General features: G+C 45.4%; 1 protein-coding gene across 11 annotated transcripts in view; it reads left to right on the top strand.

Moving 5' to 3' along the window:
* Positions 1 to 16837, top strand: part of Prkag2 (protein kinase AMP-activated non-catalytic subunit gamma 2) — a 259543-nt gene that overhangs the window by 188339 nt on the left and 54367 nt on the right. For all 11 annotated transcript variants that reach the window (XR_012443292.1, XM_074060335.1, XM_020162011.2 and 8 more), the window contains one exon: positions 13431 to 13500. Coding sequence is in view for 10 of the 11 variants with exons in the window: in XM_074060335.1 (XP_073916436.1) it covers positions 13431 to 13500 (70 nt within the window). In the remaining variant the exon portion in view is untranslated. The remainder of the gene's footprint in view (positions 1 to 13430; positions 13501 to 16837) is intronic.

Below are 16837 nucleotides of genomic sequence, written 5' to 3' on the forward strand. Positions count from 1 at the left end.
CATCCATGTGGGTTTCATGACGCTTACCATATGACAAATTAAAACTGAGAAACTTTAACATATTCGTTGACTTTAAAAGGCCAGAAATAAACCATTTTCATTTCATTCATTTTATCCTACATGAATTCTTTATGAAAAAAAAATAGCAAGAAGAGAGGCATTGTTCTTCATGACTGCAAATCTTTTTAATGTCTGAGTTAAGAGGCGACGGCGGGATTCTTGTACTTGCTTTTGCTCTCTGCTGCCGCGGGCTGTTGAAGTTAGAGTCTGTGAAGAAAATTCCACCTTGGACTTGGACAAGGGAGAGTATTTTTTAAATTTTATTAGTACATAATTCTGTACAGGGGAGCACATTGTGACAGTTGCATATGTGCTTACCATGCATCTTAGATTTATCCCCAAGGGAGGAGCATCTTCAGACAACCGTGCAGTCGTTTTGATAAGTGGTAGTTTTGTTATTTTTTGATTAACAAATAATCATACATTCTTATGAGGTAAAAAGCGTTATCGTATGTGTGCATTGGGGAATGATTAAATCCAGCTAGCTAATGTATACATAACCTCACATACTCATCATTTCCTGTGTTGGGAACATTTAAGATCTACTCTTCTAGCAGTTCTGAAATATACATTGTATTAATGACAGTCACCATACATCGCCAGACCTTATTTCTCCTGTCTTTGACACTTTGTCCCTTTTGACCGGTGTCTCCCCGTCCCAATTTCCTCATGCACACGGGTCACCACCATCCTATGCTTGGCTTCTGTAAGTTGGACTTCTTAAGATTCCACCTGTGAGTGAGGTCACTGACATCTTGTCTTTCTCTGCCTAGTTAATTTCACTCAGCACAATGGCATTTGTGACAACACAGATGAACCTGGAGGACAGGTGAGAGTCCTTAAAGGTTAGTTGCAATGTGGAATCTGAACCTTATCAATGAATTTTTCATGGTCTGTCAAATAGAAGTCCCTTCCATAAGGTCCATCGATCTGTCTTGCCCTTTGAGTAGATCTTTAACCCATGCATGAGTTTGGAATATCACAAATTGCCCATTTGGAAAGTGTTGGGACACCTTTCATCACACAGTATCCAAAACACATTTACTGATAACACTTTACTGTTGTAAACGCAGGCTGCTGGCAGGCTCCCCTGTGTCCAGCCCTCCCCTCTTTACGCACATGTTAAAATCTTTTTATATTCCCAAAAACTATTTGGAGGCGGGTATGGTGGTATGGTAGTACACACCTGCACAGCTTCAGGAGGCCAAGACAAGGTCAAGACCAACCTGGCTACATAGTAGAGACCCTGTCTCAGAAAGGAGGAGGAGGGCAAAGAGGAAGAAGAGGAAGAGGAGGAGAAAAGAAAGGAAAAAGAGAAAAAACTGTTGGAGGATATTTGCCCTTACTTCTTAATCCTACCAAACAAACTCTAATTCCATTTCTTTAGCTCCCAATGGTATTGTGCAGAAATCTGGTTCCTAGACTTTGAACCTGATCTTTGCCTAATTAGAATATGACCTCCTAGAGGTATGGTCCAAATCTGCTATAATACCCAAATATCCCCTCAGATGGTTTGTGGCCACAGAGCAATAGAAAAAAGTACCTGAAACTGCCTGGAAGAACAAGGACACCTACTGTATCATGTCCACAGGCCCAGGGGCAGGAGAAGCCTGCTCAGTGAAACCACCCCAAAGCACTCAGTAGCACTCAGGTCTACGTGCTTGTCTGTGGCAGCAGGAGGTGGGCAGGGACACACACATGTGTGTAAAGCCCTAAGTCCTCTCTGTAGTCCACAATAGCCTGGGAGGGGAGGATTGTCATCATTGTAACTCATGTAGGGAAAGAATGTGACCCACAACAAAACTCAGGTTATTCTGGGAATGAAGGTAGAAGAGGGGACTAGAGGTTAGGATAACCCACTTCATTGTACACACACACACACACACACACACACACACACACACACACACAGAGGGCTAGGCCAAGCTTAGTGCACAGAGCAGTGTGCACACACAGACAGGTGTGCACATGTGGAGGGGTGGGCCTCACCCACAGCACCACTGCACACTAGCAGAGTGTGTACACAGCAAGGGGCGGGCATTGCTGATAAGGGCGTGTACTTGAGTCTAAAGTAGCAATATAGTTTTATATATGTATTACATATAATGCATAACATTACGTACTTATTAATATGTATAATGTACATACAATGCATATGTAATTGAAGAAACAAATAAAATGATATAAGAAGTGGAATGTACATGTGACATTTTAAACATATTGGTATAGGTAAAATTATTTAGTATTCAGAACCTGAAAAATAAAGACTTAGAGCAGGGTGTGGTAACTCATGCTTGTAATCTCAGCTACTTAGGAGGCAGAGGTCAGGAAGATCACAGTTTGAGGCCAGCCTGGTCAAAAAGTTAGGAAGACCCTCATCTCAACATATAAGCCAGGCATAGTGGTATACAACTTTAATCCCAAATACCATGGGAGGCATAGGTAAGAGGATCACAGTTTGAGTTGCACCCAGGCAAGAAGCAGGAGACCCTATCAGAAAAATAACTAAAGCAAAAAAGGGCTGGGAGCACGGCTAAGTGGTAGAGCACCTGCCTGACGTGTGAGGCCCTATGTAAATGGGAAGGTATACCATTGTCATGGATTGGAAGACTTACTATTGTTAGGATATCAGTTTTTTCCCAAATATACGTATAGATCAAATGCAATCCCAGTCAAAAGGCTACTAGGTGTTTTTTTAAATTCTAAAACATATGTGGAAACATAAAAGGCTTAAAAACATCAAAACAATTATTGAAAGAAAAAACTGTTTGATTTAGGTTTAGCACACAGCTATTGTGTCATCATGAGGCTGGGTGCTCATGATGAACGTATAGACACAGATCAGTAAACAAAACAGAGAATTCAGGAATAGGGGTGCCCATATAGTCGACTGATTTTAGATAAAGGTGCCAGATCAATTCACTGGGGAAAGGAGTTTTTCCAACAATGTAGAACAACTAGGTTTTTGGAATGGAGGAAATATAAAATATTTCAAAATATAAAACTTGCAGAAAGAAATGTTGAAGAAAATCCTCACAACTTCAGGGTAGTGGGAAGGCAAAGATTTCTTAGGCAGGACACAAAAATCATGAGCCATAAAAGGATATGTCGGTTGGCCTTGTCATCGTTGTGACAAATACCGAGAGAAACAGTTGAAAGGAGGAAAGTTTTGTTTTGTTCACAGTTTCAGAGGTTTCCGTCCATAATAGGAGAGAGGGAGAGGACATGGTGAAACAGAGCTGATCACATTATGATGACCAGGAAGCAGATAGACAGACAGAGACAGAGGCAGAGAGAGAGAGAGAGACCCGTGCTAGCAGGCTTTCTCCTTTTCCCTCTTCTGTCCCATCTGGGCCCCCAGCTTGTGGGAGAGCACCACCCACATTCAGGGCGGGTCTCCCCCACCCTTTTTTAACCCTCTCTAGAAACACCCCCAGACACACCCAGAGGTGTGCTTTACTAGGTGCTTCTCAATCCAGTCAAGTTGATGGTTCAAGATTAAGCATCACAAAGGATAGCTTCCATCTCACCAAGGTTAAAACTTACTCTTTGAAAGACACAGGTAGGACTATGGAAAGGCAATTTACAGAATGGGCAAACATATTCACAAGACATGTTATCTACCAAAGGATTTGCATCCTACACACATTTTCTATTTTGTTTTGTTTTCTCTTGTTGAAATGGGATCTCACTATATTGCCTAGGCTGGTCTTGAACTCCTGGGCTCAAGCCGTCCTCTGCCTCAGCCTCCTAGTAGCTGGAACCACAAGTATCCACCTCTATGCCTACATCTAAATATATTTTTAAAACTCAAACTTAGTGGCCTAAATCACATATTATCACTCACAGTTTCTGTGGGCCACATTCCAAGCAGAGCTTAGCTAAGTCCTCTGCCTCAGAAGGTGCTGGGACAGGTCTCATCTGAAGGTTCAAATGGGAAAGAATCCATTCCCAAGCTCCTGTGGTTGGTGACAGGGTCTGGTCCTTTCAGGCTGTTGGCCTGGGGTCCTCAGTTCCAGCCACATGGGCCTCTATAGCATAGCAGCCTGTCTCATCGGAGCCAGCAAGAAATCGGTGCTTGTAAGACAGATGTAGATAAACCAGAAGCCTCAGTGGGGAGTCAGGTGTCCTATCACCCGGTGCTATGCTGCCTTGGTGAGAAGCAAGTCAACAGACCAGTTCACACTCGAGGAGAGGGAAATCCTAGGAGTCGGGGGTCACTGGGGCATCTCAGAGAGTGTTTGTCTCACTCAATAGGAACAGAAAACTCCAGTCTAAAAATGGGCAAAAGTACAGTCAGTTCACAAAGGAAGATCGATGAATGGCTCACAAACGCGTAAGAAGATGCCATTAAGGTACAGTGCAGTATTTCAGTACCTGCATACAAAATGGACCCATAAAAGCAGAGTGGTTAGTATTTTCATCTCTCCACCACTTGGTGTTTGGAGCTCCTGTCTTCTTAAAGGAGGTAACAGGTCCCTGTGAATTTAGTCATCCGCCTGTGCTGGAGAACATTACAACTTCTTCCTTCTAACTAAATTTTGGTGCCTGTTTTCCGATGTCCAGTATACCCTCGTCCCACCCTCTAAAAAAGCTCTATTATACATTCTGGCCAACTTTTGTTTTTAAAAAGACTGCAACATGTGAGGGGGAACATTGGATGTTTGTCTTTTGGTGTGTAGCTTACTTTACGTAAAGTCCCCGAGTTCCATTCATTTGCTGCGAGTTATGGGATATCATTCTTTTACAGCAGAGTGATATTCCATTCATTCCCAAAAATATGTACAAGTGTATCAAAAACTTTTTAATGTTTAAGGAGATGGAAATGTTAGCTACCTTGATTTGATCATCACACACTACGTACATGTTGAAGTATCACACCCTACCCCATAAATCTGTACAATTAAAATAATAATAAATATATATCACTAGTTGTTAAGGCAATACAAATTAAAGCTACAATGAGAAACTACACATCCACTAGAATGACTAAAATATGTTAAAAATTTTTAAAGACTATTCCAATGAGGACCCACATGTCGCTGGTTTACGTGTAAAATGGTATGACCCACCATCTACAAGTGACCCGGATGTTCTCCTCCTTGGTGTTTACCAAGGGAAGTGGAAGTGTGTCCATACAGACTTGGCCACAAATGCTCATAGTATTAGGACAATGCTCCAAAACCAGAGACGTGACAAATCTTCATCAACGGTAACGTGACACAGTCATGAAATGCTGCTTAGCAACAAAGTGAGCAAACTAGCAACCCTCTCAGTGAATCACTTATGCAGAGGAGTCCATGTTTATAAAAGTCTAGAAAAGCTGGGCACCGGTGGCTCACACCTGTAAATCCTACCTACTCAGGAGGCAGAGATTAGGAGGATCACAGTTCAAAGCCAGCCCAGGCAAATAATTTGTAAGACCCTATCTCAAAAACAAACAAACAAACAAACAAAAATCACAAAAAAGGGCTGGTGGAGTGGCTCAAGGTGTAGGCTCTAAGTTCAAACCCCAGTACCACAAGAAAAAAAATATTCTAGAACACACGTATAAGACATCTTGACCACAAGCAGATAGGTAAATGCCTGGAGTCCTTAGGAAGCACAGCGGGTGTGGGAGTGAACTTTGGGAATGCTGGGACTACCTTGTATCTTGATTTTAGTGGGGATTTCATGCTAACTCATCCTTGAAATGCACTGCAGTTTCCTGTAGGTAAATTACCCCACAATAAAAAAAGAGACATTGAAAATCATTTTTAGCAGATGTACATTTTGAGGGATGCAGGCCATACATCTGCATTTAGATGGCTTTGTGTCCCAAGGTCACCCTAATCCATCCTCAGTAGCCGAGTAACACCACAGATCCTTTGGACTGCAAGAGTCCCCAGTGTGAAATTGCAGTGAGACATCAGCAAGTCCCTTTCCTTTCTGCTTGAGTATTGTGCTTGCTTTTAATCTCTTCATGTGGAACAGAACAGAACAAAGTTGAAATAGTTTGTCTCAAACATTTTAGAACCTTTCACCAATTTATGGCCAGAGCATCTGTAAACGAAGGGATTAGGAAGGGCTAAAAAACTATTAGCAGTGGTCTGTTGTGGGGAGGGTTAACAGGCCAGTCTTGGGGGGAGTAGAGAACAGTGCAGAGACATTCCCGTGAACTTACGTTATTCTGTGTATGCAGGAGGTGGTGACTCACAGCTGTAATTCCAGCTACTCCGGAGGCAGATCATGGTTCAAGGACAGCCTGAGCAAAAACTCCAAGAGAACTTCTAGTCAGTAAAAGCTGGGTGTGGTGGCACACCCCTGCTATCCCAGCTACCTGGTCACAGTCCAGTCTGGCCTGAGCATAAAAGCCAAACCCTATATGAAAAATATGTATAGCAAAAGGGGCTGGGTTGGGGGGTGTGGCTCAAGGGACAGGCACACCTGCCTGGCAGCCCCAAGGCCCTGACTTCAAAAAAAAAAGAGTTGAAAAGTTAATTGAACTTGAGTAAATACTTGTTTTTTCATTTGTCAACCTAATAGAATGCAGTAAAGTCATGTTAAACACTTGTAAACTAGAAGACAGATTTGGATCTATCTGTGAGTCAGGGACTTGAGCCTAACAAGCCAACCATGCCAACCCCATGAGTATGTGGGGTCATGAGCTGCTGCACCAGTTTCTAATCCTGCCAGGGCACACTCACTCTACAGACACTTTGTTAACTGACTTCCGTGCTTCCTGGGCTATGAGCAGGTAGCAAATAAATATTTGCCAAATGAATGCTGTCTTCAAAAGCCTAGCAGCCTCTACCTTTTTGGAAGTGAGGAAAAAAATCCAACATAGAGAATTCAGACCAAAAGGACTTTTTAGGGTAATCCGTTTTCTTCAGTTCTTATTCATCCTCATCCTTTGAAACAGGTTTTCAGTTAGCTGTACCACTGTAGAAATTTGTCACCACTCCCTGGGACAAGACACTGCAAAATAAATGTTCTTTATAGGAAGTCATAAATAAATTTTAGGGAAGAACTAACTTTGTGTTATAGCATCTGAAATTGTTATTTGGAAAAGTACCAAAAAACCTTTCCCCAAATATATGGATTTAAACTGACCAAAATAATTAAGAGTTATGGGGTTGACGTTTGTTTGTTTTTTTGTTTTTTTTTTTTTTTAGTTTTTATCCAATTTCTGCATCACTTTTAAAGGCCAACTGTTTCACTTAACAGAAACTAAAACTGTAGGGTGGTGGCAGGAGTGGACAAGGCTCTCAGCAAACAGCCAGCCAGGGCGGGAAGTGCTGTCAGCTACTCCCCCTGCCACCTGCCCCTGGGTACAGACTAAAAGAAAAATGTTTGCTGCCTTCATACCTCATCGAGGTCACTTTTTCCCTTCACAAGGTCAATTCCAACACTCAAGGGAAGGGACTGCAGTCATTTCTAAACAGGAAAAGGATCAGAGGGAGGGAAGCCTGAGTAAATGGAACGAAATGACCTCTACACCCACTTATGGTGTTAGAGGTCAACTGCTCGCCCACCAAGCTTTCATTCATTTACTAATAATCAACAATTCACTCAAATACTTTTGAAAGCCTACTATGTGGCCGACTCAGGCCACACAATGATGATGAATCATTCTTCCCCTTCACAGAGCTTATCGGATTTAGAGGAAACAGAAAAGCAATAAATCCCAGCTCAGTGTGTTTAGTGCCACATAGCGGTATGTGTCTCTGAGAGTACAGCTGACCACACGATTGTTTGAAGATGTCAGAAGAGAAGAGGAGGGGAGATAAAGCAGAAAATGCTTCCTGTGAAAACTGGGCCAATCTTAAAGGATGACCAGCCAGGTGATGTCACAAGGGAAGCAGGGGGGAGAGGCCAGAATGTGCAAAATCCTATCGTGGGGAGTGCATAGGGGTGCGGAAGTATAGCCATCAGACCTCTGCCAGGAGCTGAGGAGTTCACAGAACATCCTAACAGTCCCTGAGAGTCAATGAGTGGGTCTGAAGGAGGGAGCAATAAGAGTGAGTCTACAGCTGGACGCCGGTGGCTCACGCCTGTAATCCTAGCTACTCAGGAGGTAGAGATGAAGAGGACCGAGGTTCAAAGCCAGCCCAAGGCAAATGGTTTTTGAAAAAAATCCCTCACAAAAAAGGGCTGGGCTGGTGGAGTGGCTCAAGTGGTAGTGCGCCTGCCTCGCCAAGTGTGAGCCCCTGAGTTCAAACCCCAGGGCTGTCAACAACAGCAACAACAAAAAAATACCCAATAAAATAAGTCTACATGTTTAGAAGGCCACTGGCTACGTGGAGGCAGATAGCCTGGAAAAGCACAAAGCTAGAGTATGGAAGCTGTCCCATAAGCCAAGCATGAGGTCCTGGAGGCTGGAGAGGGGAACAGAAATGCTGCAGATGACAGAACAAGAGGCTCTGGGGACATCTGTGGACAGACACTCAGATGGAGATGAGTGACTCAGTTGCATGGCGAAGGCCAGGAAAGTGGACATAGAATGCTCTGGAAGCTACTTCCCAGGCACTGGGGGAGCCACTTCACACTCCATCCACTCCAGGGAGGGTACCCTGGCAGAACAGAGTGGGGCTCAAACACAGCAGGGAAAGTGCAGCAGCTTCAGTTCTGGGCCTTTAAATTATTCAGGAGCTCCTTTTCCAGTATTTAAGGTTGATTTATTTCTTGCAGTAGCTATTTAAGACTTTTTTTTTTTTCTTAAAGGCAGAGCAAATTCACATCTGACCTCACTGCATTAGGGAGTGCTTTTTTGGCAGTCGTTTTGGGATTAGGCATCCAGGCTGATGTTTTTCCTTCTGAACATCATTCAAAATACTGTATTTTGCAGGATCTAGGTGCAATTATGTCAGGCAAGACTTAATAATTTAACATTTTTCACCAATTAAAACACCACATTTGTAAAGGCTCCATCTTTTGCAGTCATCTTTTTTTCAATGAAGTTCCACTCAGCAGTCTGGTCCTCCCACTATGCAAGAGTCCGGCAACCCCAGACTGGCTGCAGAGGCCAATGGCTTACAGGTGGAAAGGTCCCCTGAAGTGACACTGCACCAGGCCCAGCTACGGAAACCCCCACCCCCCCCACCCCACCCCCTCCCCGTGCTTCTCTGCATGGTAGGGGCCCTCTAGTTCTCCTTGGGGAAATGGGCCTAAGACTGTCAGGAGGGTTGGGTGACAGTTTTACCTGCTTTTGCTGTCTTGAATGTGCCTGGTATGGATGGATGGAGAGAGGAGATGGTACCTGAGCAAAACCCCTCTCTCTCTGCACCCTTGTGGCCAAGCCCTTCCCTCTCCTGGCTTTCCCCGCCTGCCTGGGGCAGCTAAAATTAAGTCTGGTATGTCTGTGGAGACTTAAGAAAACATCACCATAAAAGGACAACCGACGACCACCAACTTTAAATCATTTATTCCCACGGATTTGTCTCTCTGGACCCTGTAAACATTTATGTACGTGCCTAAAAAAGTTTTGAAAGCCCTCAAGTTCCCAACACCGACTGAGTGTGTTATAGAACAATCTCATCTGTCTTTCCCTCCTGTGCTGTGCCTGTCTTTCTTTCTAAGGAAGAAAATGTAAGCTGTCTTCTTGCTAAGTGAAACCTGTGGAGATAACTCAACGTCACCAGCTTATTACATAGCAACACTTCCATTTTAGGCTCCACGTGTATACCCATCACCAAGTGAAGCAGCAGGAAGTGTTAACTTCTTTCAATTTCTCTTCTCCACCAACGTCTGGCTCAGTGGCTGTCCCTTTAGTTCAGGACACATTGCAGGGAACACAGCCTCCCATTTGCTACCCACTTCTGCCTCTCAAAAACCCAGCTCATCAAGATTACAGGCAAAACCCATGATCATTAAGCACCAAGGAGAGACTTACATTTTTTCATTATACTAAAATTAACACAAGAAATAAAAATGTAGGCTTTCTAAAAGGAGAGTGATTGATGCTTTCACAGTGTGTACCACGAACCTTTTTTCAGCTTTTTACCTTGAGATAGCTGTAAATTTGCGTACAGTTGCAAGATCTACTTCAGAGATTGGAATTATACCACAGTGGCCCCGATGATAACACCGTTTAAAACCATACGGGAGAGACTGGGACCCTCACACATTGCTGGTGAAATGTAAAATGGTACAGACATTGTGGAAAATGGTTTGGTAGTTCCTCCAAAGGTTAAACGTAGAAATACCTACATAATATGACCTGGTAATTCCACTCCTAACATATCCATGTCCATATACCCGAGAGAAGTGAAAATACACATCCACACAAACACTTGGGCATGAATGTTCATAACAGCCCACAAGTGGAAGCCACCCAAATGCCCATCCACTGATGCATGGATAAACAAAATGTTGTATATCCACACAATGGAATATTATACTGCAATGATAAGAAATGACATGCCAATTCATGTTGCAACATGGATGAACCTGAAGACATTTTTTTAAAGCCAGTCATAAAAGACCACATATTGTAGGATTCCATGAGTATGGAATGTCCAGAATAGGGAAACCAATATAGAAAGTAGCTTAGTGGTTGCCTAGGGGGATGGGTGTAAGGGCTGAGCAGGTAACGGGAAGTCCCTGATAAAGGGTACAAAGTTTCTCTTCAGGATGATGAAAATGTTGTAAACTTAGTTATACAACTCTGAAAATGCTGAATTGTTGAATTGTACACTTTAAATGGATGCACTGACTTTCCAGCAAATATGTATCTTTTAATCCAAATTGTCATTTCCTCCACACAGTTAAATCAGCTTGGCTGGGCTCCTGGGGGAAAATAGAGAATGATATCACAAGCAGGATATTAATATTGATAAAGTCGGATGCAGAGCAGCTCCATCACCTGTGGGGTCCCTCCTGTTGCCCTCTTACTGCCACCAACACCTCTGTCCCCCCTGACATTCACTAATCTCTTCTCCATTTCTGTAATTTTGTCATTTCAGAGTGTAATGTCAACGGAATCACCTTTGGGGATTGTATTTTTTGACTCAGCACAATTCCCTGGAGACTTATCCAAGTTTTTGTATATATCAATAGTTCAATTTGTCAGGGGGACAATACTGAGGTTTGAACTCAGAGCCTCACACTTGCAGGGCAGGCGCTCTACCACTTGAGCCCCACACTGCCTGAGGTTTGCTTTTTTGCCTTTTGATATCTAATTGCTTTCAAACCTATGACAAAAATTGGTTTGGCACATCTGCACAGGTCTATTTTGTGGTTCTCTATTGACCATGGAGTCTATTCTTCTGCCAGGTCACACATGTGATTAACTGTAGCTATACAGTAAGCTCTAATATTGGGTAGTGACTTCTCTCACTCCATTCTAATTTTTCAAGATTATTTTAGGTTATCCTAGAGTTTTACCTCTCTGCATTCATTTTAGAATAAGCGTGTCTGTACCAAAAAAAACCTTCTTGGGATTTCAAAAGGAATTCTATTAAACCAAAAGATGAAGGTGGGAGCTAGGCACTGGTGGCTCACACCTGTAATCCTAGCTACTAAGAAAGTAGAGATCAGGAGGATGGAGGTTTGAAGTCAGCCTGGGCAAATAGTTGAGACTCTATCTCTGAAATATTCAACACACACACACACAAAAATGGGCTGGTGGGGTGGCGTGAGTGGTAGAGCACCTGTTTAGCAAGCTTGAGTCCCTGAGTTCAAATCCCAGTACTGCCAAAAAAGACGGCGGATAACTAGCATATTTATGTTGGGTCTTTCAATTCATGCTTCTCCATGATCCGCTCTCATTTCACCCACATTTTGTACTTTTCAGCAAACGATCCTGTCTGTGGTTTCTTTATCCCCAGGTACTCATTTTCTTTGCAGAGACTGTAGCCAGCGTTGTTTTTACATCAGTGCCACAATTTTAGGGTCAGCATACAGAAGTGCAGTTGGTTTTTGTGTGTCGATCTGATATCCTATGACCTGGCTGAACGTACTAGTTCTAGAAGTTTGTTTTGTTTTGTTGATTCCTTGGAATTTTCTGTGTAGATAACCATGTCATCTGCATGTTTTTATTTCTTCCTTTCCAATCCGTATGCCTTTTCTTGCTTTATTGTAGTGGTTAGAACCTTCAGGACTAGCTTTCAGATGAATGAGAACAGACAGTCTTGCTTTGCCCCTAGACTTAGAAGTATTTAGGCTTTCACTACAAAGCAAACATCAACGCTGTAGATTTTTTATCACAGAACATCTTACCAAATTAGTTTTGTCTTTTCCTCCCCACCGTCAGTCCCCCCCTCCCCACTTTTTAAGAGGAAATTTAGAGACTTAGGGACTGACCCAACTGAGGAAACGAAGCAGCAAAGAACCAGCAAAAGAGGTGTCAGTACTTCCTGCTTTAAGCAAGGCCTGCGAGAATGACAGAATAAGGAGGAAGTGCCATTCTTAGAGGTAGGGGCCCTCTGCGGCCCTGATCAGCGCCAAGGAGCTAATCTCACTAGCGGGGCCCCAGTAGCTGGGGTAGGAACTGGCTGTTAGGCGGCGCACTCCGGGCTCCTGTAGGGGAGGGCAGCCTCTCCGCCTGCCAACCCGAGTTGGCGATAGGCGAGTCTCAGATACCCAGATCCAGGGTGACAGAAGCAGCCAGGGCCAGATTTAGATCGTGTGAACTTTTGGCAACAGCGCCCCAAAGGAAGCAAGTTCAGAGCTCGCCGGCTGGAAAAAACGATAGCAGCAAAACGCATCCACACTACAGAGCGTGTGGGCACCGGCAGGCTCCTTTTAAGGAAATCTAAAATCTAACGGAGGAAAAGGAAAGCAAGGAAGGACGCCCTACTGTGTGCGCGCCCATCCCCAGCCGGGGTCCCGGTGCCCTGCCCATCACCCCGCCCACCCCACCCCGCCCCACTCTACCAGGGGGCGCCCCGCCCGCCCGCCTCGGGGCTGGCCGAGCCCACACCTGCGCAGGTCGGACCCGCCCGGCGTGCTGGCGGCGCGCGCGCGCGGGGAAGGTGCGGGGCGCGCGCGGCAGGGAGGGTGGGGTGCAGCGCGCGGCGGGCGGAGGGGCGCGCGCAGGCCTGCGGCTCCCCTTCCCACGCTTCCTCCCGGGCCGTACCAAAGGCGCGGGGGGGAGCGGAGCGTGCCACTCGCGGGCCCCACCTGCGGCGGCAGAGGCGGCGGTGGCGGCGGCGGCGGCGGCGGCGCGGGGCCTCGGGCGGGGGGGGACCGCGCCGCTCCTCTCCGCTCCGCTCCGCCCCGGCCGCCGCCTGCGTCCGCCCGCCGCCTCTGCCTCCGCCGCCGCCCGCCGCAGGCCCCTCCTCCCGGCGAACGGAGCGAGGCCCGAGCGCTCGGCCGGCCACGAGCCCGCCGGCCGGGGACGAGCGAGCGCCGCGGCCCATGCTGATCCCTGTCCTCCTCCTCCCCCTCAGGCGGCGCTGGCGGCGGCCCCGGGACCCGCGGAAGCCGGCATGCTGGAGAAGCTGGAGTTCGAGGAGGAAGGTGAGTGCGCGCCCGCCGCCGACGCGCATCCCCGCATCCCGCCCGGGACCCCGCGCCCGCCCCGGTCCCCCCAACCCCCGGCCCCCGCCGTCCCCGCTGCGCCCTGCGTCCTGCGGGGACGGAGGCAGAGACGCAGCCGGCTCCCGGGCAGCGGCCGCCGGCGCGCACCGAGGGGCGGGCGGCCCTTTTGTCCTCGCCACCCGAACTCGAACGGGAGCAAGGTGTCATGCAGCCCTGATTGTTTGCATGTCACCGTGCGCTCAGAGGCAAGCCCGGAATTGGACGCACAGCCATGCCTTCAAATAACAAACCGGCTCCCTTATCTGTATTTGTGGAAATGCCTCCACTAGGGTGTGTCTCCCCGTTTTTTTTTTTTTTTTTTTTTTTTAATGGGGAAAGTTAAATAGGCAAACCCCGGGTGGCTCCTGGAATTGGTTTTTGAGTTCAGGCGACCCTCTCACTCTTGTCATTTCTGTCGCCTCGCTTCTTCCTCCGTTTGTCTTCTTCCTGCCCTATTTTCCTCTTGTATCTTCTTACAGGTAAATAACCTGGATCTTATTTTGAGGCTGTTAACATGTGAAGGGGATGAGCCTGTTCTTTGACAAAATTCCTATTTTAAAATGGAATCCGATGAGCTCAAAGTGGAAAACGAACTTTATATAAGATGCTTGGCAATTTGAAGAGTGTAAAAGGCCCTTGTGCTGTCTCGTGTACTTTATTATTTATTTAGCTACTTCTCTCTCTCTCTCTCTCTTTTTTCCAAGAGGGTTGATAAGAGTGAAGCTCCCTAAACAAAGACTGTGCATGTGGACACAGTCCCTTGGGCCACCTCTAAGACCCCTGTTCGCCTGGGATCAGGCAGTCACTTAAGTAAGCACTGTGCTAACCCCATAGCACCAAGGCAAGGCCCAGTGCCTTGAAGAAAATTCACTGCAGCATCTCACAGACGTGTTGGCTAGAAGATAATCATCCATAGAAGCCCTCCTCCATCGTTAACTACTAGCACAAACGATGCATTGCAGAAATTTACTGAACTTAATTTGTATTTTATTCTCCTGAAAGACAGCCCGTGTCTCAATTCCAGTGCATCTCCATATTCCCTGGTGTTACTTATTGCATGGCACATTCTAGCCACTGAGTACGGTATGCTCTTTCCGTTAAGACTTTGAATGTCTGAATCGTAAGGGTTTCAGTTTTTGCAGATGAATGTGAAGCCACGGGGAGCCTGGGGAGTAGTCTCTTAGAGAGGTACCTTAATAGTTTTAAGAACCCAGGCCCAGGTTCAAATCTCATCCCCCACCTCTTGTTTAACTGTCTGACCTTGGATAAGTTACTTAACCTCTCTGTACCTTAAGTTTCCTGGTTTATAAAATGGAGCTGGTGTCAGGGTGTTTGAAGATAAAATGAGTCATAGTACAATGTAAAACCACAGTAGGTACTTGTAAATGTTACTTTTGTTCTTTAAGTGGACTTTTTAAGGTTTTTATTAATGAATCTTAATACAGAGATTATTCTTTTCAACACGACTTTAGTGGCTTTTTTCCCCCTTTGAGATTTATTCATTTAATTATGCTGCATTTCTCAAAGTAGATACAGTCTTTTTTTTTTTCCTTTGCATTGTTTCTGCCTGTGTAATGAATGTAAAATATTAAATCTCAGAGCTAAGAAAGGGAATGTCCCCTTTTCACCCAGCTATTTTTATCTGTATTGCCATCATTACTTTTGAGCATACTGGATCCCACAAATAACCCTGTCAAACGTCTCTAGATTTTTAAGGAGGCAGAACGAGAAATGATTACTTGGAGGTACATGAGAGAATGATGTTGGTGTGGTAGTCCAAAACGCTGCTTTATATCTTTGCAACTTTAAATTGCTTATTCATCCAAAATTCAGAAAAACCAAGTGTCAAGCAGAATCATGCATTTATTTGAGGTGTGGGAAAGAAGGCCTGACGGTAAGACACTAACACCCCAGAAAATCTGATGTGTTAGCAGCCCACATAACAGGTAGCTACTGAATAGATCCTTGGCTCACCTTTCAGCATCCTTGTTATCCAGTTAATATCTTAATTTATGCGTTGACTTCTTGAGGCATGATTTAGATCATGATACGATTGTTACACTGGAAACACATGAATACTAATAGTCTTGTTACCAAATGTTTTTCTGTTTTTTTTTTTTTTTTTTTTTTGCAGCACTGGGGTTTTAAACTCAGGTCCTCAATCTTGCTAGGCAGTCACTCTACCATTTGAACCACTCCACCAGCCCCAAGTTCTTAATAAATTATAACTCATACTCCGGTTGTTAGAAGACTTTTGGAGGCACTAGTGAAGTTGGGAAGAAAAGAAGAGGCTAGTGGGAGACCTAGCCTGCATGGTTTGTTTGGGTCGTCTGTTGCTTGGATTATGACACAAACCTCCCCTCCCAATTCTCTGACCATCACACTGTGATCAGGGGACCTTTAAAGAACACAGCTTTGATGGCCCCTCCTCTGCCTTGTCTGTACAGCAGGGTAAGCACAGATTCTCTCAGTCCCCTCTCTGAATGAAGGACTCTGCAGAGAGACCTTTTCAAAAAGCAGACCAAGCCAGGCGCCGGTGGCTCATCCCCATAATCCTAGCTACTCAAGATGCAGAGATCAGGAGGATAGCAGTTCGAAGCCAGCCCAGGGAAATAGTTTGCAAGACCCTATCTTGAAAATGCCTAACACAGAAAGGGCTGGTGGTATAGCTCAAGGTGTATGCCCTGAGTTCAAGCCCTGATACTGCAAAAAAAAAAAAAAAAAAAAGGCAGACTGAGTTCTCCAGGTCTTGGATGGGGCCTGAGAAGCCACATTGTGTCAAGCCCCTGGTGACCCCGCTGTGCTGGCTTACTGGCCTGTCTTTGAAGAGGAAGGCTCCAGGTCTGGGGTCAGTGAACTCGGCCGAAGGCCCGACAGTAAATATTTGAGCCTTGTGGGTGATATGGTCTTGGCCTCTGTCAGAACTTCTTAGCTTGCCCTCGAAGCACGAAAGCCAGAAAGCAGCCCAAGGCCAAGCACTTGGGGCAGGGCTGTGCTCCAAGAAAATTTCAGTTCTCGATACAGGCCTCATGTGCAAGACCCTGCTCTCTGGGTCCCTTACCATAGGGTGTCACCCCAGTAATCTCACTGTGGCTTTAAGGTGCAATTCAAATCTCACCTTCTCTTCTGAGCACCTTCTACACATGTCCCCAGTTGACCTGCTCTTCCATTGCCTGCTGTTCAGCAGTAATTCTGGGATCCCAGGGATTACTTAAATGTTTGTAGTTACTTTATGATGTTGGGAGGATTAAATGACCCATACATACAAAGCAATGAG

Source organism: Castor canadensis, chromosome 2 (genome assembly GCF_047511655.1).
Source record: "Castor canadensis chromosome 2, mCasCan1.hap1v2, whole genome shotgun sequence".
Classification (NCBI taxonomy): Eukaryota; Metazoa; Chordata; class Mammalia; order Rodentia; family Castoridae; genus Castor; species Castor canadensis.